The following is a 23646-nucleotide window of genomic DNA, read 5'->3' as shown; positions in this document are numbered from 1 at the left end:
TGATTTTGCGCAGCGAAACTGTTATACTAACAGCGATAAGCTATATGCAGACTGCCACAGGTCACAATACCGGTCCAAAGCTGGAGACGGTTTCTGAATAAGCAGGTATTGTTCCATACATCTGTTTATTGACACTTGGTATAAAGTCGATGGAAATCCAGACTAGGTTGATCCTATGCACAAACACTACATGGCTGCTTAGAGGTGCCATGCCTTCTCATAGCTCACGACTCTTCTTAAAGCTGGTACTGTATCTCACTGGGCCAAGACTGTTTGCAACAAAAAATTACGACAATATTGTGAAGTTTCAAGAAAAAAATTCCCTTGCGGTCACACTGACATGCAGCACATTTGAAGTCCAGATAAGGGTATTGGAAATCGCAGTGTTGCCACAGAATTAAGAACCATTGTAAAATTATGCAAAATTTCACCTTAAAAAAAAGAGATTTGCATGTGCTCTGCACTTCCTTGTGAATTGTCAAATTTCGGTACATTTCACAATTCAAAAGTCACTCATTGACATCAACTGGATAGACTGATGAAAGATAGTGAATACTTTATCTGAAACATCAAACCATTAACAAAATATCTATTTGCTTTCTAAGAGTAAGTTTTAGATATTACTAGTATCTCAATACCTGGATGTCTACGTAACTTTCTTTGACATTTATACGCGAATTCAATTGAAATCATTCACTTTTGAAATCATTTGCTTTCTGTTCAGTTTACATCCTCAAAACCACAGATTTCAGGCAAGGGCTCTTTAGTTCCTGCCTACTTCAACCCTGACATTATGAATATGATATCATACGCCAGAGCACTGCCTGAGTCAAATGGAAATGATATCCTTTTCCTGGAACATGTTGTGATTCCAAGAAATGAGGATCTGTTTCATTTGAATTTACCCTTTGAATGAGACACCTTTTAGCTTTAAATTTCAATGAATGGTGACGTTGTCAGATTTAGACAAAATAATGGTGGTAGAAACTAAAACAAGAGCTTCTGAAAAAAGCTAGTCTTTCGCTTACTTATATTGTGTAGGTAAAAATGTTTGGCATAGTTTGGTCAAGCGTGGGTGCCAAGTCTGCAACGTTGGCAGCTCTGGCACAGTTTGGTCAAGTGCTAGGTTATATAACTGTTTAGTAAGGTAGTGGTTCTCACAGAGTATATTTTACTTGAACTGTATAATAACACAACTGCATGAATGATGTTAACTTTATTCGGATTGTTTCGCTGTTAAGAACGGCTCTGTTACAGTACAACAGGGTTTTATGAAAGTGCACTGTAGTAATCAAATTTATCAGTAGATGTGTCCTGAATTTCTGCAAGAACAAACAAAGTATTGTCACCATAAACAACATAAAATATCAACATGGCATATACAGTAATGGAAATATTTTTTTTTAATGGCAAGATCATGTGAAAGGTAGATATTTTAAACTAAAACAGGTCCGTGGTATGTTTACTGGAACGTTTCGTTTCTTTTAGTAACGCAATTATGCTTTTACTTGACGGAGTCGTGACGTCACGCGTCAGACGTCGAGCTCGGTCAGAATCTTCCCTTTCGAAATTATAAATTAAATGTGGGTAATTCTATTTTCAACGCATCCGAGGGCTACTATTTTGCTGAAAGAAGTTTGTTACACGAAAATAGCCTGAAATTTCTTAGAGTAAGAAATTTCCGAATACGCCCCCCTCCCACACCATGTCAGATACGGCGCACGCATCTTACACAATTCTAGATTTTGTAGCGGTGATTTTCCATAAAACAAAGTAAATCACATGTCAAACTGTTCTCTACAATGTCTGTTTTATTATAACCAAACAGCGAACATGTTAGTTTATAAATTGTATACAATCTTACGAAGAAATCCTCACCGTTCACATCCGTCTCTGCAAATTCCTGCTTATAAGCCATGCAGAAACCAAGCAGCACATTCATGGTAGGCCGATACGTATGTCATAACGTTACATACCGTCGAATCTGCAGGGTAGAATATCTCGCTAGCACGATATGGCATGGACCGCAAACCAAGCAGCACATTCATGGTAGGCCGATACGTATGTCATAACGTTACATACCGTCGAATCTGCAGGGTAGAATATCTCGCTAGCACGGTATGGCATGGTCGACCCGGACGGACGGACGGACAGACAGACGGACAGAAATCTAATATCGGTCTGATTGCCTTTCGCCGCGGAAGCGCGGCGAAAGACAAAAACTACAAAATAAGCCCACACCAATCAAATTTGTTGGTTCACAGATTCAAAAAAAAAATACAACTGGTTCTCAGGCTTTGTTTTCATAATGTTTTTCCAGTTAAGGATATTTTTTTAGTTTTTTAAAATCCGTGAACCAACAAATTAAATTAGTGAGGCCTAATAGAAACGGGAAAATTCCACAAAATTTTCTAATAGATAGAATTTTATTACAAATAATTCTATGACTATGTCCCTTTTTGGTATATCCCAAATCAACTATTTTTTCATAACAAAAAATAACCCAAGTTCTACCATACTTTTCAATAAAGAGTATTGGATCAATGGCCCCTTACATACAACAAAGCACTAGAAGGAATGATCATGAAGATTCTATACATTTCGTATTCCTAAGTTTTGTGTAAGCAAATGATTTCCTACGATGTTGACGTTTTGGAAGCGTCAACACCCTCCTGTCATATAACACCAGATAAAGTGTTCACAAGATTTATAATGGTGGTCTAACAGCATGCTCAAATATTGGTTCTTGTTTAATCATTTGTAAACATCAATCAAGGCAACCAAATGAACCATTAACAAATCATGGCTCAACTTTAGCAGTACTTAAGTCTATCGATATGACTATAGGGACATTATTTGTTCTATTTTCTTCCTGGTGTTTGAATTTTCAATTGCGAATCATATTCAAATTACATGTACTATGAACTTGTGAACGAAGCCTGTGAGATACCATAAAATATGTCCCAATTCGGAGCACCTGTATCAACTATTGATATTATCATGGTACAACTATGACATAAACATATCTAGTCATAATCTACATAGAGTAAGTATCATAGGCTCTTTGGTAGAGGAACAAGGATAACAAAACAAAGAATACATGCACACTTATGCAAGAATGAAACCACTTGTAAATGTAATGTTAGTCAAAAACAATTACACGAAGACAATTGCATAAGATTTGGAGATTACCTCCGTACATTTTGAGTGACATCCTTCACTTTTCTTCACCGTCACTAGAATGAACTGGCAAAACGAGTCAATACCAGTTCACTACCTAATGACAGATATTTACCTGTTGCAAGCGACCTGCAATGACCTGTGCATCAGTTGAAAACCAGGTGTAGTTCACTATAATTAAAAGCCGGGGTACACCTAGACTGGCCCACCTGCAATACAACTAGTTTGATCTTTCTTTGTTCTTTCTATGCGTTGCCATACCCATGGTCACTTTCAAAGTTCAAAGTTCACTGTTATGTCAATGCTGTCAATCATAAGAATAGGTCCAATGTCAATATCTATAAGTAGTTTTGAGTCTTAGAAGCTTCAAGTGTCTAAGAAATAAGACGGTTCGGGATCAAGTTAATCCAAGTGAAGATAACAACCCTGCAAGCCCTGGAGGTATGTCTTGTCAGAACAACAATGAAGCGTGACAATTTCAGTCTTACCTCTCTTGCCATTATCATACATGTAAGTCAGAGGCATGCCAGTCAAAAGGGAAATAATATGCTATTCCAGGAACATGTCGTGATTCCAAGAAATTACGATTGCAGGTTTCATCTGTATTTACCAAGCACAAAGCAATCTAGTTTTTTCTTAAATCTTGAAGTTTGCTTGGGGAAAAATAGATTATTACGTATACCCTTGGTGACTCGTGTCCAAAGTTCCTGTAAGCAAGGAGGTTGAAAGAAGGCCCTTCTTTCAACCTCCTAGCTGTAAGGTCTTTTGTTGTTTGTTACATAACTTCTAAATCTAAATGTAGGGTGTGGATCTATCAGACGTTGCACAACCAAGGCTGCAAAATCTGCAAAATCTTTCTACCTTGAGATTATAAACTGAAGAATCTGAATGGACTTTCAATAAAAAAAGGATTATACTATGACATAATTGTTCTGACAAGAATGCGTTCTTGACCATTCACATTACTATAACTTCTCCTTCAGTCCTTGTCACTTTCTGAGGATATGATAAGGATGACACTGCAGAATTACACTACTTGACCAAGAATAACGCTGGCGCTGAACCCAGCTAGGCAGCTACCCACTAGAAGTGTCAAACTCAAATTCAAAAGAATATTATCGTTAACAAATCTTCAATTGTTGATTAGAACTTATAACTGTAGAATATTACAGCGATCTAGGAGAAACTTAGCAGAATTTTTTGGGGGTTGATCAATATTCTGTGCATATAACATTCCTTTATTCAATCTGCAAGTCTCATTCTTCAATATTATATCAAAAATAAAATCATCAAAAATGAAGTTCCAGGAAAATTATTGATAGATTACAGAAAATTTATAAAACAATATCTTTTATCATTAGTGATCATGTCAAGACTAGAAAAAATCAAAAGGGCCCAGGAATGTCAGTTAATATATATAAATATGATCACAAAAATTGAAGTTCAATGAAAATTGAAGATACGAAATTTATTTTACAGGAAAATTTTCTTTCATTTGGGACTGAAAAATCCATACAGTCCAGGGATGTGATTTCATGTTAATATGATTACAAAAGTTGAAGTTCAATGAAGATCAAAATATGACATTAATTTTCCAAGTCAAATTTTCTTTTTATTTGGGGGTGGCAAAAATCCAGTGTCCAGGAATGTCCTCGTATACGTCATAACAAATTCAATTAGCCGGCTGGACCAATCAGAAGGCTCCCACCTGACTCGCGGGAGGGGTGGTGGGTAAAGAATGCAACATATTTCCCAACACAAATATGTTACGGTATTTTCAACAAGCCCAAACTCACTTGATTTGTCGCGTTCCTCCTCGTTTTTCCCGTTGTCTGTTTCCACCATGGAGGCAGCCCTGGATAGGACGTCTAAAGGGGTCTCCATCGGGGGCAAGTCACCTGAAAAAAACGGTCGGAGGGGAACACAAGAGTTTTATACGTGACTCGAACATGTTGCAATGCAAAAGCAAACACGCTGTGCAACATGGTTGATACGGATGTAGTCGCGAATCGCCGACCGCGAACGACGTGTAAACATGGCGCTAAAACAACCGGCAAGCGAAGAACAACACGTACCTGTAGCTTGTTAGGAAATTTCTCCACCTTGCCCGGCTAGAATTCGGCGGGTTAGCCACCCCTCTTCCGCCCTAGGTCCAGGGGAATTCTGCCGTCTTGCAACTTTGTCGTGAGCTCGCCAGCAAAGTATGAAAAGAATGATGGAATGTACGAGACCACGTGATTCGCGCCGACGCGCCTGATTGGTCGACAGTGCCCTGGTTAAAGGTTCGCATTGGGTTAGTTTCAATGGTTAACTAGTTAACCCATTGATGGAATTTAAACCCAAGAGGTGGACCCAAACCTCGGACTGAACGTTTTCGATAATGGCGCACTGTTTGCCCAGTTCAGTGTGCCAAATTTTACAATGACGTAACCGGTTATGTAACGCAACTGGTGGTTGGCGCTATAGTCTACACGAGTTAATTTGTGATCCCAACAAAAGACGCGATTTGCAAGAAAAAATAACCTTTGATAAATTGATCGAGCTGTTCAAATTGGACAATCTAGAAGTAACGGACTTTGAGAGCACTATCTTTCATTATATTTCAACGATTCTGTTATGATAAAACTTAGCTACGCCAACTCAGTTTGCCACAAGCAACTTGGAAGATTTTCCTCATTAAAAATCAAAAACATATCCAGTTGCTTGGGTAACAGTTAACTGCTTTATTTTTTATGACGTATCTTATCACCTGGATGTCTAACCTACATATAACACCAGTTCACCTTCAACTTATCCATGTGGTAACCTATAACCGTTGTTTATAAAAGCAGAGTATTTAGGGAGTCAAGTCGACGGACGGTGGTTTCAACTTGATATATTTTCAAAATACTGCAGTTTGAAAACACCGTCCGTTTACTTGATATCTCTCAATACCCTGCTCTTATAAACGTCGGATATAGGTTACCCCGCGGATAAAGGTGATCTACCGTTACTAAAACTTGGGCTACTTCAATGAACGTAAACTGACAAAGGGTGTATTTTAAAAGTGCTGGTCATGAAGTTTTCAAAGTAACCCTAACCCAACCCTTTGAAAGAGGAAGGCTAGATCCACAGACATAATACATATCTGAGACAAGATCTAGACAGTGATTTCCTAAATTACGCTGACACGTGCACACTGACTCCTTTGTGGCCACTCTGAACCGAGTAAACCGTTTAAGATCGATTGACCAAAGGAGCTTTGTTGCGTTCTTCAGGGGTAGCAGACAGTATAGAGGACTATAAAGCTTGTCATCGTCTTTTAATAGTACGCAACTAATCGCGGTAGCTTAGATGTCGGGTACAAATTATGAGGCCAAGCCATTGTCCAAAGAAACGACGTCTAAAATGTGTAGAGTAAGAAGTCGGACGATTCCAAGCATAGCGTAACTTATGATACTGCGGCGAGGATGAGTGAGCTCGAGTGAGTGAGTTTTCAACTTTTTGTAAAAGAGGAATCTTCGTGGCCGAGAAAAGTCGGAGGCATAAACGTTAAATTTATTACAAGAATCGGCATTTGCAAAGCTCCTTTTTCTGTAGAAGTCTATTAAACTTTTCACGTTGCATTGTCCGACGGTAAACGAAATTTGCACTAGACTGACGTCCAAATCCTCACACACACACACACACACACACACACACACACACACACACACACACTAACACACATACGTGCAACTTTTCATTGAATTCAAGTGGAGTTTTGAACGTCATTTTGCTACACCATATAATACTCTGATCGATCGATTTGCTTGCTTTTAAAAAGCACACAAGTCAGATCTCCTAATGGCAAATCCAGACAGCTTGAATAGGCCTTTAATGAAATAGCTTGCCGTAAAATTGAACGTTCCCGTGTTAGACTATCAATCTAAATTTAGTAGGCATTGAATCGAAGTGCTCTCAGTATCTTTGTCAGTATCTTGAAAGTTGAAAGCATAAATTTGACAGACGTCGTACACTTTCTGATCACGCTTTAGCCCAATCACATGCATGCGTCTTTTTTTTAACCTCCTTAAGGTGGGGTCACACATGCGTATATATTCAAGTCCGTTTGAGGTGAGGATGAAGTTCTTAGTCTCTACCAGGCTCCACAGGGCGCGGGGAAAATAGTACAAATTAGACAAATATAGATACATAACATGCCAGATGAGTTAGCTGATCGAGAAGTATGGTTAGCGACCCAGCTAACTCGTCTTACATGTTACCTGTTTATTTTACGTTTGTCCATTTCTATTATTTTTCCAGCGACCAGTGGGGCCTGGTGGAGGTAAATACTCCCATGCGCGCCTCATACGGACTTAAATATATACGCACGTGTGACCCCACCTTTAGACCCTGCATGCGTGAACCACAGGTCCCCTAGAGGGTCCTGATCAATAATAGTCATTCGTCATTGACTCCTAGCTCTACAGTGATGACGTAATTGCAAGGATTTTGACACTTCTTGATCTGTCACACATACTGAGGGGCTTTACTTCGGACATTGGATCTCAGGCCAAACGCCTTATTCTTATTGGCACTCAAGTTCATGGGCAGTGCTCCGACGATCTTACACTACTTGCCCCTCCTTTCATTAGCAATGCCTACCCCACGTTCCACGCCGTAAAGCATAAACTACTAGAGTATGTTAAAGATAGTATTAGTGTTTTCAAAGTGATGTGAGTTGCCAATTGTAAAGTGTTATAGTTATGTATCTGTTGTAGTCGGAGATGTAGTCATGAAGTTGTACATGTAAGTGTAAATGTAACAACGTACAGGATTTCGAGAGCCAGTTGTAAAGTTTTATAGCCATGTATCTGCTGTAGTCGGAGATGCAGTCGTGAAGCTATACATGTAAATGTAACAATATGTGTAATTATTATCATTTTTCAATAAAGCTTTAAAAAAAATAAAAATTAAGAGCCTTTCAGCGTATCTTAACACTTAAGGTTTTCTTCTAGCCTACGTTACACTGTTCAATCACCAGTCTCAAAGCTTCTTCACAGCAGCATCTTTTCCCAGACTGCCAAACTACGGAACCCTCAATATAATGACAACTGTTTTCTCCTGTATTTCATCCTGCATATTTTCCACTCTTTAAAAACATTGTTTATTGCTATCATTGTGGAAACCATAATGGTTTCCACCATTCATCAATTTAGTTCATTGCCTAGAAGTGGTCAAACGGCCTTGCGGAGCATGGAACAAATGCATTAAAATACTGTGCGGTTTCTCTAACACTATAAGAAACAGATCAACAAGAGAGAAGCTGGATTGCCATTTTATTATTGAAACATGTTGTTTTTCTGAGCTAAAGGGTATCTCAATAAACTCATAACTCTTGTTTTTCCACATGAACAGTTTGGAATTTCCTAGCAGTAGTGAAAGAAAGGATGTAGCCTTCTTTGAAACTATTCTTTTCTTGCATCTTACTTAGCTTTGAATGAACATTCAACACTCTCCATTCCAATTCATTGCACTCTTTATATAACTTAAAACATTGCAGTAAGTGTATTGAAGAACTTATTATTTACAATTTTCATTCAAGCACCAGAAACATTTGGCTTTGAACACAACTTACATGCAATTGTGTAAGGAAAATATATAGACATATATTGTATATAGACATAACAAGTTATAATAAGTTATATTGTTTGAGACAAGAAGCCAAAACTTGATACATGTACTAGCAATGTAGTAACACTTAATACATGTGTATCTAGTGTATACTATACTGCATTCTACACCGAGCTAACTATAGATTTTGTGAACATGATTATTAACAAGTAAACAAATAACTAAATGATTACTAATATGATATGAGCCCTGAATATAAACTCTGAAGGTGTATAACTTGACTTAATTATTCAACCTACTCTTATGCATTTTAAAGTTATCCTGGTAGACTTAGTCTTTCAATTTCAATGTTACAGCAAGGCATTATCATACTGTGCAACACATACATTTATTCAATATTTACATAACTCTTTGGTATTCCATTATCGGCTACACAAGAGAGAGTCACCAGCCAATCACATTGCCTATTGACCATAGGAAGCAATGTGATTGGTTGGCAACTTGACTTTCAACAGAAGGAGGGAAGAATATGATTGGCTAACAGCTTGCTGGCACTTATAAAACATGTACGCATCCAGAAGGTCAGATAGTAGGCTAATAGGCCAAGGCTGTTATCAGTGGCAGCAGCACAAGTTGAAGTTTGGGGGTGGGGGTGTGCACCGGGGGGTTCCCCCTTAAAATATCAATCTTATCAGGCGTATTCCTTCACTAAGAGTTGTCATTACTTAGCTTACTCTAGTCTACCAGCAAAATTTGCCCCTCAAAATGCAGGAAATAGCATTTCAGAAGGTCAAGATATGTCAAAATTCGGACACAGTGAAAGGGATGATACAGCGCTGGACTCTTCCACAGGACTGTCGAGCCTCTGGCGCAATGTCTTTGGCATTCAGTACTCAACATGGTAAAATTGGGTAAGCAATATCTAACCCCCCTCGTACAAAATTTTCTGCTGCCGCCTCTGCTCCCGTTCTACAATTGACTAGTGGGGCAAATGGAGATTGCTAGCCAACTTGATATTACTAGCCCCAGTAGCGATCTGCTCAGAGATGTATTTCTAAAGTGGTTCTTCTTCTTGAGTGCCGGCCATGTTTTCCGACTGGACCCTGGCCGCCTCTGCCACCTGTGCTAACAGCTGCGGATCCATGAGCTCCACACACACCTCCAACAGGAACATCTCCAGCAGCACATAGAACAGGTGCTTGTTGATGGTCTTGTCCTGCAGGCCCTCAAACACCTTGACCACCTGGGCTGTAATCAGTGGCGGCGGCACATTGGGGGTAGGGGATCGGCTGCCCCCCGCCCCAAGAAAATTAAGCCAAAACCCTTGTGTGTTATTTCAATTAAGAGATGTCATTAAACTTAGCTTAGGCAACCAGAAAAATTACCCACTCAAAATGCAGGAAATAGCATTTCAGAAGGTCAAAATTTCAAACTTTCCCCTGGGGAGCCCCAGATTCCTCCACTGGACTGTTGACCCTCTAGTACAACACCTCACATATTTGGTGCTTGACATGGTGAAATTCGGTCAGCAATGTTTTCTACCACAAATTTCTGCTGTTTTTTAAAGAGGTTCTTCTTCTTGGGTGCTGACCATGTTTTCCGACTGGACCCTGGCCGCCTCTGCCACCTGCGCTAACAGCTGCGGATCCCCGAGCTCCACACACACCTCCACCAGGAACATCTCCAGCAGCACGTAGAACAGGTGCTTGTTGATGGTCCTGTCCTGCAGACCCTCGAACACCTTGACCACCCCCCTGCGGGCGTTCTGCTGCCCCACCAGACTCTGCAGCATGTCGGGCATGTTGTCGAGGAGCTTCTGTTTGACCTGCAGGGAAATAAAAGTTTATAAGTTAAACACTCACTCACTATAAACTATCGAGTTTAGCATCGGTTGTTCCCTGTCTTGCAAGGGTTGGACATTGCGGGATGTCGTTTAGGTCTGATCGATCGCTGATCTCCAGCTGCCTCTGTCAAGGTGGTCGGCTTTTTGTAAGTTCAGTTTTCGAATATCTTCCTTGACATTGTCTACCCGTCTCCTCTTGGGGCACAATGTGGATTCTGGCCCACTACAGATAAGTTCAGGACCTTTCTTGGCCAGTTGTCATGGGTCATTTTTTGCACATTAAAAGTTAGGGTTAGCCGTGCATCTGTAGCAGATGGATAGGGGTGGTGCCAATCTTCATTTCTGTACCACTTGGGCCACACATTTGTGCAAGACACTACAGCAGGGGGCTAGTTCACTGGTAGTGATGTGTGTTCAGCTCAAATTTTCTTCCTCATTTGTGCTGAGTGCAAAGCAGAGAAAGCAGTTTGTACCATTTTTTGAGTCTGTGATATGACCCAGCCACAGTCCCAGGTAAAAATCGAGCACTCTACCATTAGGCTATTACACCAGTTAGGGAAAGATGTGTGAAGTGCCTTTCCAAATATTGTGGTGGACAGCCACTCCTAAGGAGTGTGGCCAGTCTACTGTATACAGCATCTGTCTTGTCTGTCATGACCAATGGAAGAATAGCTTTTCAGAGAGCTAAACTAGCCTGTGTTTACACAAGCTCTCGCTGGCTGGAGTTAATTACCCCAGGGCGGCAGCAATTGTGGGGCCGGCCACTAGGGGTGCGATTTTAGTCAGGCTAAGAGCTAAACTAGTTTCAAATTTTTCTATATCACTTTTGAAATGGAAAATTAAACCTCCTTTACCATAACCTAAAATATCCATGCCAACAACATGCAAGAAGAGAAGAAAATTTTTCACCTGTTGCTTTGTTTGCAGTTTCTCCTCTTCTGTCCTGTTTGGTGCAGCAGGTGCAAGCTTGCCTCCTGGCCACAGAGAGTCCCTCAACAGCTGGATGTAGTACACCAACATGGGCTCCGAGAACAGCCACTCCACACTCTCTCTCACCTGCTTGTTGATGCTTGCTCCAAACGTGACCTGAACGAACGCTATCAAAGTCCTTCTCAACCACTTGGTGACTCCTCTTAGCTCGAATATCTCGCCCAATAGGGTGTAGAGCGGTTCTGCGATGGAGTCTTTCCCGTCGCGGCCTTCCCCGTCTTCTATGGCATCTTCGAGATCCTCGCCGTCATGGACCGTTGCCTGCTTGTTGAGCAAGTCTCCTCCTGGGAGGTTCTTGAGAAGGGTGGTGATGGAGAATCGAGTCTTCTTGTCTCGTACGCTTCCCTTGAGGTGGTCGGGGCTTGGGCTGAGGAAGGAGAAAAGGACTTGACTTTGACAGAGGGTGTCATCGGCAAGGACCTCATTGAGGTACGCTTCCAGCATTGTACGAGCTTTATCCAAGAAGGCCTTGTCTGTAGCCCGGAACCATCGCTTGGAGGGGAGGTCCTTTTCGCGCAGCCAGCTACGATACTCCTTCAGCCTCTTGTGAAGGGCGTGGAAGTCCGAAAGGTTTCGCATGACGACCCATCCCGTGGTGGTGGACTCGTCTGTACTAGCAATGGCACCCGAGATGTGGACAACGATTACAAAGACCGGCTCAATCTTTTCCTCGTTCACGATGAACTCGGCGTTGCAGATGTTGGCCCTCCATCGACCAATCATATCCCACCACTGGTCCGTCCGCTCGATGTGGAACTCAAGCTGGCGTCTCTCCGTCTTCATGTCGTTGACCTCGTGCTCGATCTTTGCAATGGCCTTGCCGTCCGGACGGAGAGCATCCTTCGCATCGCGCAACTCCTGAAGCTTTGCGGTGAGTTTCTCGTCGAGGCGCTCTAGCTTTGCCTGCGGATCGTTGAAGCCTTGTTCACCTGCGGAGGAATCTGTTTCATCCTTTTCGCTCATCTCTTCCCATGTTCCTGATGTGTTGTGCTGAAATTCACCACCTTGTAGATCGTCTTGGACATATAGGCTTTCTTCCTTCAATTCTTCTTGGTGTAAGCTATCAACGACATCTGATTCTTCCTCTTCTTTTATCTCGTAGGATTTGTACTCAGGACCTCCTAGAAGGTGGATCCTCTTCTCGCAGCAGGCCTTGGCGTACGTGCACTGGTTCAGGTACCTTCGCAGGTTCTTCACCTTCTTCTTTTTCCCCGAGGAGGGACTCTCGTGGTCCCCCGTGACCTGATCGATCAGAGCTGTGACCTGCATAATCTCTGTCATGGTACGATATCTGGGGGAAATAAGTGAAAATATTCTGATTTTAAAGACTTTTCATGAAAAGCAAAAACACCTTTCAAACTGACAAAACAACGTCTAACCTTGCTTCACATTCAGTGTGAAAAAAGGCTTTTAGCTTGACCCCATATTGCTAGGGTTTGACAGTGTAGTGAATACCCAACAGTGTCGCTTGGCTTACTGGTAGGATGTTTGGCCCAGAACCCAGAGGTCGTGGGTTCAAGTCCACCGACATGCCTTGATATTGTGCCCTTGGGGGAAAGGTGGTGGGTTCATTAACATGCTAGGGGGGTGGCTCTTCTCAACCATAGCACCTTCTCAACCATTCAACATCCTATCCAAGGGACCTCCTTAATAAGCAGGAGCTAGATATTTATTTTGTACAAACGGGGAAAGTCCTGTGAAATGCCTTTCCCCCTGAGGCCACAAGATCGGTGTCACAGTAACAGATTTCAACCCAGGACCTCTTGGTAATGGGCTGAACTCCCTGCCATTACACCACAAACCCCAACTCAAGTTTTCTATTTGTCATCTTACTCCTATACCCAAAAGTCCCTCAGGCTCCATACTGATAAGGGTACCATACCTGATCTCCTTCAGTGCTTCTATGTCCTTAGTCTGGTTGATCATCTTGACGAACTCCTCGTAGGTTGCAGCATACATGTAGGCCTTGTTGTGCTCCTCTGCCAGTTTCTCCCGGTACTGCAGGAAGTTCAGCAGTGTCTGGTTGATGTAGTCAGGGTCACACAGGAGGTCAATGACCTGTTTAAATACCTGAGGAAGAAAAAAAGAAATAAAGCAATTGTGCAAAAAGATTTCATTGTAGATATATGTCCTTAAAATGATATTGGTCTTTATCAATTCAATAAATCTATAGCTACAGTCTTTGCGTACTCAATTATTCTCCAAGCACAGTTTATATTCAGGCGGATAGTAGTGGCAAGGAATTCTAGATGCTTGGAAGTTGGAGAATAGTACTCCATTGCTTCAAATTTTTGGGAAATACCTTGACGTATTAACAAAGAAATACTTCTAACCTATTATATGTTACAAATATCACATCAATATTACATTGCCAACATTGATATTCATGACTTTCTTTACTCATTCCTCCTATCCTCCCTCCTTCCTTTTCTTTATTCCATCTTTCCCTCCTTCCTTTCTTTCCTTTTCAGTATTTCCATCCTTCCTTCTTCCTCTTCTTTTCCTTCCTTTTATCCTTCCATCCTTCCTGAAATCCTTCTTTTCTTCATTCCATCCTTCCTTTTCCTTATTTGTACTTTCCTCTCTCCCTCTCTCACTCACTCCTTTCCTTCATCCTTCCCTCCTGTCCTTCATCCCATCCTTCCCTTCCTCACTTCCCTCCTTGAGGATTCATTCATTCATACATCAGGGCTCGAAATACTTTTCTGCATACCTGCACTGGTGCAGGTAACATTGAAAATTACCTGCACCACTCTGAATTTAGGAAGTATGGATCATACTCAAATTGTTCTGGAACCATTGCAATATTTCTTTTATACTTTATATTGGTAACAGTCAATGTAGCTAATAACAATCCACATAAACCTACATCATATGGCATTTATGTATAAAACCCAGTACATGGACCAGTGCAGGTTAGGTGCAGGTAGACACCAGAAATACCTGCACTGCTCCAATTTTACCTGCACTAACCTGCATATGCAGGTGGTATTTCGAGCCCTGTACATTGATTCTACGCACTTACTGAACCTAAACCATATAAATGTTTATGACCAGTAGTACCTGACAGGCGAGCACCTCCCTGAGCAGGTACCTAACACTGTTACACCTGGCATGTTGTGCTGGCAGTAGGCATATCAACAACACCTCGCTGCAATGTCTCAGGAACGACACCTCCCTCTCCTCGCTCTGCAGGTATGACTGCAACAGAAAGGGGGCGCTGAGGTCCAGTCCCGGCTTCACCTCCGACAAACTCAAATCCTGAAAGTGCGTGCACAGCTTGTTCACAACATCGTAGGTCAGAAGCCTCACAATGTCCAAATTAGCCAATCTGATTTTACTGTTCCCGACAACGCACCAAATGTCTTCCATGAGAAGATCCTTGAAGCGCGCCTGGCTTCGGCACAATTCTTCGAACCACACGACGACGTAGTCTCGCAACACCAGGTCGAAGACTTCCTTCAGGGCTTGGTCCACGTTACGCGAAACTACGGTCCTCTGCGAGGAAGTGGCGCGTTTTGTTCTGTCTCTTTCCATCATCTTGGTAAGCAAGATGTTTGCCATGTTAGGCTGGTATGCAGGAGGTACTACGCGGGTTTGTTTCCCTTTGGAGACTACCAGGGCGAGGCCCAGGACCAAGCCTGCGAGTGAGACTACCACATAGAGGAAGATGGACAGCATGGTCTGGAGCCAGCTCCATTGGAGGAGGAGCACTGCTGCCATGGCAACAGCCAATGAAATGATGAGGATGGATGCCATCCTTCTTTCTACAGAAAACAAAGAACAATCAGAAACGTTGAAGCCAATCAGATATGCTAAAATGATGTTTGTGTATGTAAGGCTGATTATGAATGTTTCTAACCTAGATACAGAATGTAATATAAACGTTACAAGCTTGTCATTTGATGTCATCTGTGTATTATTATATCATATCTTTATAATTATAAGAATGCTTTCAAATTTGAACATCCATATATTCAGTGTATCATCCAAAACAACTACATAATTTTAGGTGAACATCAAAATGTATACTGGCAAAGCTACTACATTTGTACTAGTATATAAATTTTACTCAGACCATGGCTTATGGACAGATTTGATTTAGTTTCAATGATCATGTTAAAACGTTACATGCATGTGAATCTTGATGTAATGTTGGAATACTTTGGCAAACAAATAGGTAAGAAATACTCACCAAGGAAGACAAGGGAAAGAATAACTCATATATCTAAACCTAATGTTGTTCCGTTACTTCTTGCATGACTGACTGAGGTCGAAAGAACCAGCTGGGAGCTACAACGGGGTCATCTGAGGTCACCTGTCACAAGATTCGAGGGCATCAAAACAACCTTAAAACAGATATGCCTAGAAGGCCTATAAATACAAATATACGAGCAAGTTATACGTAAACATAATGCCATAAAACCATTTCGAATATTATTTTAAAGCTCATTTTGTAACATAATGCAATGATAAATGATAGACAGATCATTTGATTTGTTCATTATTGTCTGATGCCCTCTTAAGGTCAAAGTTCAGGGAAAAGTAAGTTTGGCCCTGTGGTCATGTGCGTGCGGTGTCGTCGAACTTCGTTGCAAATTTAGACGTTTTAACTCAGTGCTATGTTGTCTTTGCCCTACGTCTAAGTTGTAAGTACAGTTTAAGTCTATTTCTAGCTAGAATAGCGTTCGTATCAATCGCATATTCTATAGGTAGAGGAATGACTATATATATAGTTGATCTCCGATCGTCAAATTTTAACGTTATGCAAGTGCAGAAGTAGTTTAAAGGTCTTTATGAATATATAAGACCTTCGGCACTTTGATTAATGGAACTGCTTAGACCTGCAACGATTTTCAAGGTCCAAAGATTTGAGGTATTGTCACGAGGTATTGTCCGCTGGTAACATATTGTGGTTTCAGCATAATTTGCATGTGGTGGGCTGCTTTGCCATGTCCATTATCTATGGATCATGAATGGTCATGGATGACTTAATTGAACATTGTACTAGTAATTAAGTAGGTGTACTGTTGACAAACAAACCACAAAACACTAGCAAAAACATAGTCCTTTTTGCTAAGGTAAGGCCATGTTGATTTGATTTAATCTATGGACATCCTCTGGGAACCGCAAAACTGATCGAGCTTGCAAATAAAAAAGTTGCCTCATCATTATGAATTTTTTTTGGTCAGGAAGGTTAAACAAAAGACTTTACACGCCACATGGCGTGTTGGTACACCCGATCCCTCGATCTCGGAAGTTAAGCAACGCGCGGTCCGGACAGTGCTTGGATGGGGGACCAACCAAGGACGTCCGGATTGCTGTAGCCTCACGAAGCTTTCCACGAAATCGTCTTCCGGGAGGGACGTAAAAAGGGGGTCCCGTGCTCGAGGAGGTGCCTCGACCACGTTAAACAGCCTCATTACCCTCACTTTGGGTACCTACTGGCTGCAAAATACACCCGATATTATAAATAACAATAAATTCTTCATTTTTGTTCTTTTTCATCTTTTTCTTTGACTGTGGAAATAACGCTGGCATTATATGTTTTCCGATATCAATTTGCAATCTAAGGCATAGACTTGCTTATTTTGCAGCTGCTTTGTGCAATTTATGGTCTGGTTGAAAGCATAATTTTTAGGGAAATGGCTAAAATTTAGTGCGCAGATGTCATCCATATAATCAAATCAACATGGCCATATTATTAATCAATAACTAGTGAACTCATTTCTTTTCCCTTTTTAGGACCAACTAAAGGATTGGTCGCCATGGCGACACCAACCAGCGACGCCCAGGAAAACGACCTGCAGTATGGGTCAGCCGACAACATCACGCGCCTCCGCGTGTCCAGCCTCCCGAGCTCCGGCCTCACCACGCCCGAGTACAACCACGAGGTCAAGATGGAGAAAACGCGAGGATCCGTCGTGTCAAATGACATCGGATTTCACCGCGAGGTTCACAACAGGCTGAGGTCTCACTTCACGTGTTCCACGGACAGGGTAAAGAAGGTGCTGTTTTCAACGCTGCCAATATTGTCCTGGCTGCCAAAATATGAAGTGAGGGAGAACATTGTGAGCGACCTTATTGCTGGGGTTACAGTGGGCATCATGCACATCCCACAAGGTAGGTATTCATACGTAGCGCTATGTTTTTCATAATTTTTAATGAAGATATAGTTTTCTTACTATAAGACAATGGCTACTTCCCCTCAGCCAATAAGAAGCCCCCATTTTATGTGGATATATCTATGAAGAAAGTTTGAGGCTGTATCATGCAAATGAGGAGAAAAAGTGTGGTGATACATGTATCACCCTGATATCAAGCAAAACTGTGTGATGATATCAGAGTGTGGGTGCTATACTATAGTATAAACCCCTAGACCAAATTTTTTTCTCCCCTAATAATTCTTTTTGATAATGTGAAATTTAATTAATTCGAAGAAGTGGCCTTCATCCTATTGGCTGTGAGGCTTCAATATTTTACTTAAAGATAATCTTACTATAGTACTATTGATCCCTAAAAATCTAGAAACATGTTCGTGATTTGACAAAAAGCGTCCTTGTTGACTTGACGGACGAACAACATCTATCATAACCACAAACTATGTAATTGTTTCCAGGAATGTCCTATGCCCTGCTGGCCACCCTCCCTCCCATCTATGGGCTTTACTCAGCTTTCTTCCCAGTTATCATATATGCCTTCCTGGGGACATCCAGACACATATCTATAGGTAAGTCTCTGGTAAGTTTTGTTATTTTTTGTACACTTCATGAGGAATTGGATAATGATAGGTAATGGTCCAATAGCATGCAAGGTAGGGGCAGTGGATTGTTATCCATTGTGTCTAGGGCACATTATAGTAGGACAGAGTCCGCTTTAAGCATGATATCCAAACCTATTATAGCTCCCAAGTCTCTTCTGTCCTCTCGGCAAATAGACAGAAGATATTCTGGAGCTGTAATAATTTTGGATGCCATACAGTCCGGCCGTCTCCTTCCTCTGCCTTTTAACTCCCCAATAGAAGTCAGGCACCCATTTTTACACCAGAGTGGAATGATTAAAGTCGTGTGCAAAAGAGTGCCTTTTGCAAGGGCAAAATGTCTAGCCATGAATGCTAGGAATCAAACCTGTGATCTCATGTCAATTAGTCTAGCCTCTCAGTTATTTGACACCACTGAGTCAAATGCATTATTATTAAAAAGATGCCCTATCCTTCTTTTTGTCCATTCTAGATCTAGATATGAATTCAATGACTGGCCATTTTTGTTCTGTTGAAATCCCATGCTTTTTATAACCATCTATATATGTTGTTTTACAGGTGTTATGGCAGTGTTGAGTATAATGGTAGGTGCAACAATAGAGAGGCTCCTTCCCGAGGGTGCAGGTCAGCTTCCAGCAGACCTGTACAACTCCTCCATCTCCAACACAACTTTGGAGGAGCTGCAGTACCAGGCTCAACAGACAGAGGTCCAGGAGAGACTGTACATCGCTTGTGCTGTGACTCTCATGTCAGGGATCTTGCAGGTAACATATATTCACCTTTCTGTATTATGACAGCCAGTTGACACCCAATTTGAGTAATGAGACTGTTTTATGTGCTCGAGGCACCTCCTCAAACATGGGACCCCTATTTTACGGCCCTTCCAAAAGACAAATGCAACCCTTACAACATGTCTGAGCTGAGCCGACCCTTGGATCGAACTCACGGATCCATAGAATTGGATCTGGATGGCCAAGCAGTGAGGTTGCATTAACACTTGGCCGCAGAGACATGCAGATACATCTGTCCATGGCTGTGTAAGGAGAAGAGAGAAGAAGATATGTACCTTTTTTTCAAAAATAAAGTATGCACTTTTTTAACTTTTCAAAGTGGCTGTGATAGTTCCTGGTTTCAATAAGTAAATGTGAGATCCTGGTTTAAGTCTCGGCATCAAGACATTTCAATGGGGGCTACACCATCATTTGGAATTCGAAGGGACATAAAATGAGGGTCCCATGTTTGAGAAGTATGCATCAAGCACGTTAGAAAAGGCTAGCAACACCTCCCTGTAAAAAACATACCCTGCTACATGTATGTATACAGAAGCAGCAAGGAAACTTCAGGGATAAACAAGTCCACTAGCCCTATTGTCCAGGGCAAGTGAAAGTGCTGTTCGGGCAAGTGCATATCCTACCCCACTTGTCCGATCGGGCAAGTAAGATTTTTCCATTGATTTTAGTGCAATTTTTATATAATACTTGTTACTTTTTACAGTCATGACATCAAGCAATTGTCTACAGAGAATTCCATTGCTGGAAGTGAAAATGCATATACTAGTAACAGTGACATTTGAATTTTGGGCAAGTGAAAAATTGGTTCGGGCAAGTACATTTTTATGTGCTTGCCCGATAGGACAAGTGGATTTTAGAAAACTTGTTCAACCCTGAACTTACATACCAGCTATAACACAGCAAGGGTTACAACAACAGCATACTTTGATAAATCTAATGGAACACTAGCACAACTGTAAGTACTGACCACTCTGTGTGTGTGTGTGTGTCTATTGCAGGTTGCCATGGGCCTTCTACAACTAGGCTTCATCACTATCTACCTCTCGGACCCACTGGTCAGTGCCTTCACCACTTCTGCTGCCTTCCATGTGGTCAACAGTCAGATCAAGCACCTGTTCGGCCTGGAGATACCGAGATACTCAGGCCCACTGTCTATTGTATATGTAAGTGTCCATTCTTGCCAATTGTCCTTTAAGACAATTTGTACAACTTTAAAGTTAAAGAGATGCTGATAAGTTTTTGTTGTTTTTATAAAATCACATAACTACTACAGTAATTGTAACAACAAATGTATTGTAAAAGTAAAGAAGACAATTTCGGTTATATCTTCTCCCCTCCTATCCCCTTGTTTCAACTACATGTACTTAGAACCACTGCAAAAGTTGCATTTTCTCAAAAAAAATGTTCTTTTGAGATGCAAATAGTGCATAATCACCATAAAGTGCTTACATTGCAAGTTTGCACAATGTTCGATTTTCTGCTTCTGAAAATGTTGTCACAGGTGGAAACTTGATCACTAGTACCTGGCAGCAGGAAATTTGAAAACTTGATTACCTAGCTGGTGGAAGGAATCAAAATTTCAAGTATGATTTGTAAGATTCGATGTTCAATGCATATGACATCAAAAGGGTGTATATTTTGAACAAAAACCTATTCTTTATCAAATAAAACTGTTATGGAGAAATGTATTAATCAGGAAATGTTGAAGTTTGCTGACATCACCATGCAGGATCTCAGGACAAATCATTACAACTTTTCTTTCTTTTTCCAGACAGTCATTGCCATCTTCAGCCGCATCACTGAGACCAACATTGCGACCCTAGTGACCTCCATCATCTCTGTCATCGTACTGGTGGTCCTGAAGGAGCTAAACTTAAAATACAAGGACAAGCTGAAAGGCATTCCTATACCTTCAGAACTTATAGTGGTGGGTAACCTTGTGGAACACATGCATAATAATTTGGACACCACCTGTTACTAGAAATGGGTACTGGTACACAAAATTTAGGTACAGGTACGGTCCAGAAGAATAGACCTGAACCTGGACCTTATTGTCTGTTGAAACTTGTGAATACCGATACACAAACAATGGTCCATTTTGCTACAAAGAAATTTGTTTGGTGGAGTACCCAACTCCCACTGGCATTTTAGAATCCGATCTTCATCTAAAAAACGCTGCCTGCCCTTTTTTTACTGTAAAAAAAAACTTGGTAGAAACTTCGTTATTTTCTTGGACAGGTAAGCTCCAAAACGTGCAGACACCTGATGATATAATGTATTCATTTCCTAATCTGTCCCAAATCCGGTCTACTGATTTTATTCAGGTCTATTTTTTTCCGGACCTGTCTTAGAAGGAAAAATGATTTTGTACCGGTACCCACCCCTACCTGTTACACCTTTAGTTTATTAGCTGTAATCTCCAGTGGTATAAGACAGTATAAAAAGGACCAAAGCAATGTCCTACTGTCCAGTGGCCAGTGGTTGTCTTATGCCACTGGTAAATCTGCTTGGAGATTAATCAAGTGTTCAAAAAGTAACTTTGACATGAAAGAATGGCAGAATATAAGAACTGACATCTCAAGTAGATATTGCATTATTGTTTATTTTAGCCATTTTCTTTAGTCATGGTTCATAGATTTCTACCTATTTTTAAGCATTTGCATAAGATATACTTGTACCAGGCATTTATACATTTCTGAATATGAGAGGTCTTGTTTTCCAGCTGATCCTTGGCACCATAATATCACACTTTGCTACACTGGAGGAGCGGTACAGTGTTAAAGTAGTTGGTGTTATACCCACTGGGTAAGTCTCATCATTTTAGTGATGACTGTAAGATTAATAATGGACATTCAAATTGAGGCACTTCATTCTTTAACCAGAGTCATATCTTGAAAGAAACATGTACTTTCGATCCTTTTTTACATGTATGTAATAAACATATCTTCACCCATCTCTCTTGCAATGATGCAAAAACAGACTCAATATTTTTTTCACAAAGATATATGGTTAATTCTCCACTGTACTTACAAAAGAAATTGAGCAATTTATGTTGCACCTGTGTTTACATGGTTGTATTGTGCAATGTGTATATCCTTCTTTTCATAATACATCTTTGTTCGCCTTCGCCCAAACCATCTCGATAACTGCATTTTCTCCCTTCAACGAAAACAAATTCTTTGGAACTTGAAGGCATTAACAGTATCATCTTCTAATCAAGTTAGCTCCCAAACTCTAGCTGAACTTTCAGTGACACTATTATTGGCTCTTCGTGGTGACTTACGAACTCTTTTTTACAAGTTCTAGACATGTATCTGAATTTTAAGTCTTTCAATAGCAAAAGTCTTTGAACATTTCACTTAAAGCCGCGGCAACAACCACATTCGTATTACTTCCTTGAAAATTGTATTTTATCTAAAAACTGTTGTTATGTGATCAATGATAAATTGTTTTATCGTGTTGTTCAGAAAGTTTGCTGTTTGTGTGATTCATCATTGTACTGTCCTTGCAATTCAGGCTGCCAGGAGGATTGTTATGCGTTTGAGTCTACTACTACTACCACATTAATTTTTCTTTTTTCTCCATCAGTCTCCCCAAACCTACGGTCCCCCGTGTGTCCCTCCTGGGCCAGGTGGCCCCGGACTGTGTGGCCATGTCCCTGGTGTCCTTTTCCTACTCACTGGCCATCGCCAAACTCTTCTCCAAGAAGTACGCTTACAAAATAGACGCCAACCAGGTAAGGCTGACATTTCACCATGTTGTGTTTCCCATTGAAAAACATATCTGCTTGTAATGTAACTTTTTTGTACATATAATGCATTGTTCTAAGTACATGTAGTTGAAACAAGGGGATAGGAGGGGAGAAGATATGACGCCGATGATGATGATGAATGCATGACAGATAGACTTAGAGGTAGACATGCGTAGTCAAGTACCTAGGATTGATGTGATCAAAAATTGAGCTGGAAAATTTGTATTTTCGTAGAGTGGAATTTGTTACCATCAAGCAGAGTAGAGGCATCTTCGGTGGATAGCAGATAGATGTGTAAAAGCTAGTTGTTTGGTGTAATATAACCAGCTGCTGCACTGCATGCCTGCGAAGCTGGTGTGTAACGCCGGCAGTGATACTGGCTACATGTTGTATATAAGATACAGATACAGATAGTCCAGTTGTTAGTGGCCCTGCCTCTAGACCACTCTCCCAAAAATTGTTGCAGTCCTTAGGATAGGATGTTAAGCCGTGGTCCACTGTTCATTGCACTTTTAGGCAAATTCTCTTGGTAAAATAAACATGTAAAAACTGTACATAACATTTGTCTTCACTGTCATGGCCAAGAATAGATCCTCTGTGAGCTAAATTGGATTGATAACACTTTTACTTCCATTACCTTCCTGATCCCCCAAGGACCATTAGGTACAGAAGATAGTGAAAGGTTTAAACTTTGTTCCAGCACAAAGGAAGAAACTCACCATAAATTTTCGAATCA

At 41.0% G+C, this 23646-nt stretch overlaps 3 protein-coding genes across 5 annotated transcripts in view; 1 reads left to right on the top strand and 2 right to left on the bottom strand.

Annotated features, from left to right (window-relative positions):
- The window catches only part of LOC118415391 (transcription cofactor vestigial-like protein 4), a 42597-nt gene extending 37167 nt beyond the window's left edge, over nucleotides 1-5430 (bottom strand). Inside the window, exons 1-2 of the mRNA XM_035819972.1 lie at nucleotides 5256-5430; nucleotides 4977-5078 (exon numbers count right to left, since the gene is read on the bottom strand). Coding sequence (XP_035675865.1) covers nucleotides 4977-5064 — 88 coding nt within the window. The 5' untranslated portion in view covers nucleotides 5065-5078; nucleotides 5256-5430. The remainder of the gene's footprint in view (nucleotides 1-4976; nucleotides 5079-5255) is intronic.
- A 3033-nt stretch (nucleotides 5431-8463) lies between these two features.
- LOC118415780 (sorting nexin-25-like) lies at nucleotides 8464-15959 on the bottom strand. Its single transcript, XM_035820597.1, has 5 exons — nucleotides 15804-15959; nucleotides 14672-15375; nucleotides 13491-13678; nucleotides 11528-12899; nucleotides 8464-10600 (listed from the first exon to the last, which is right to left on the bottom strand). The coding sequence occupies exons 2-5, from the start codon at nucleotides 15365-15367 to the stop codon at nucleotides 10337-10339; spliced, it is 2520 nt and encodes an 839-aa protein (XP_035676490.1). The 5' UTR covers nucleotides 15368-15375; nucleotides 15804-15959; the 3' UTR covers nucleotides 8464-10336.
- Nucleotides 15960-16113: 154 nt separating this feature from the next.
- Nucleotides 16114-23646, top strand: part of LOC118415782 (sulfate transporter-like) — a 15405-nt gene continuing 7872 nt past the window's right edge. For all 3 annotated transcript variants that reach the window (XM_035820600.1, XM_035820598.1, XM_035820599.1), the window contains exons 1-8: nucleotides 16114-16257; nucleotides 17354-17731; nucleotides 18228-18338; nucleotides 18927-19132; nucleotides 20158-20322; nucleotides 20931-21086; nucleotides 21882-21964; nucleotides 22748-22895. In XM_035820600.1, coding sequence (XP_035676493.1) covers nucleotides 17377-17731; nucleotides 18228-18338; nucleotides 18927-19132; nucleotides 20158-20322; nucleotides 20931-21086; nucleotides 21882-21964; nucleotides 22748-22895 — 1224 coding nt within the window. In that variant the 5' untranslated portion in view covers nucleotides 16114-16257; nucleotides 17354-17376. The remainder of the gene's footprint in view (nucleotides 16258-17353; nucleotides 17732-18227; nucleotides 18339-18926; nucleotides 19133-20157; nucleotides 20323-20930; nucleotides 21087-21881; nucleotides 21965-22747; nucleotides 22896-23646) is intronic.

Source organism: Branchiostoma floridae, chromosome 5, assembly GCF_000003815.2.
Source record: "Branchiostoma floridae strain S238N-H82 chromosome 5, Bfl_VNyyK, whole genome shotgun sequence".
Classification (NCBI taxonomy): domain Eukaryota; kingdom Metazoa; phylum Chordata; class Leptocardii; order Amphioxiformes; family Branchiostomatidae; genus Branchiostoma; species Branchiostoma floridae.
This window is presented reverse-complemented; position numbering and strand designations above follow the sequence as displayed.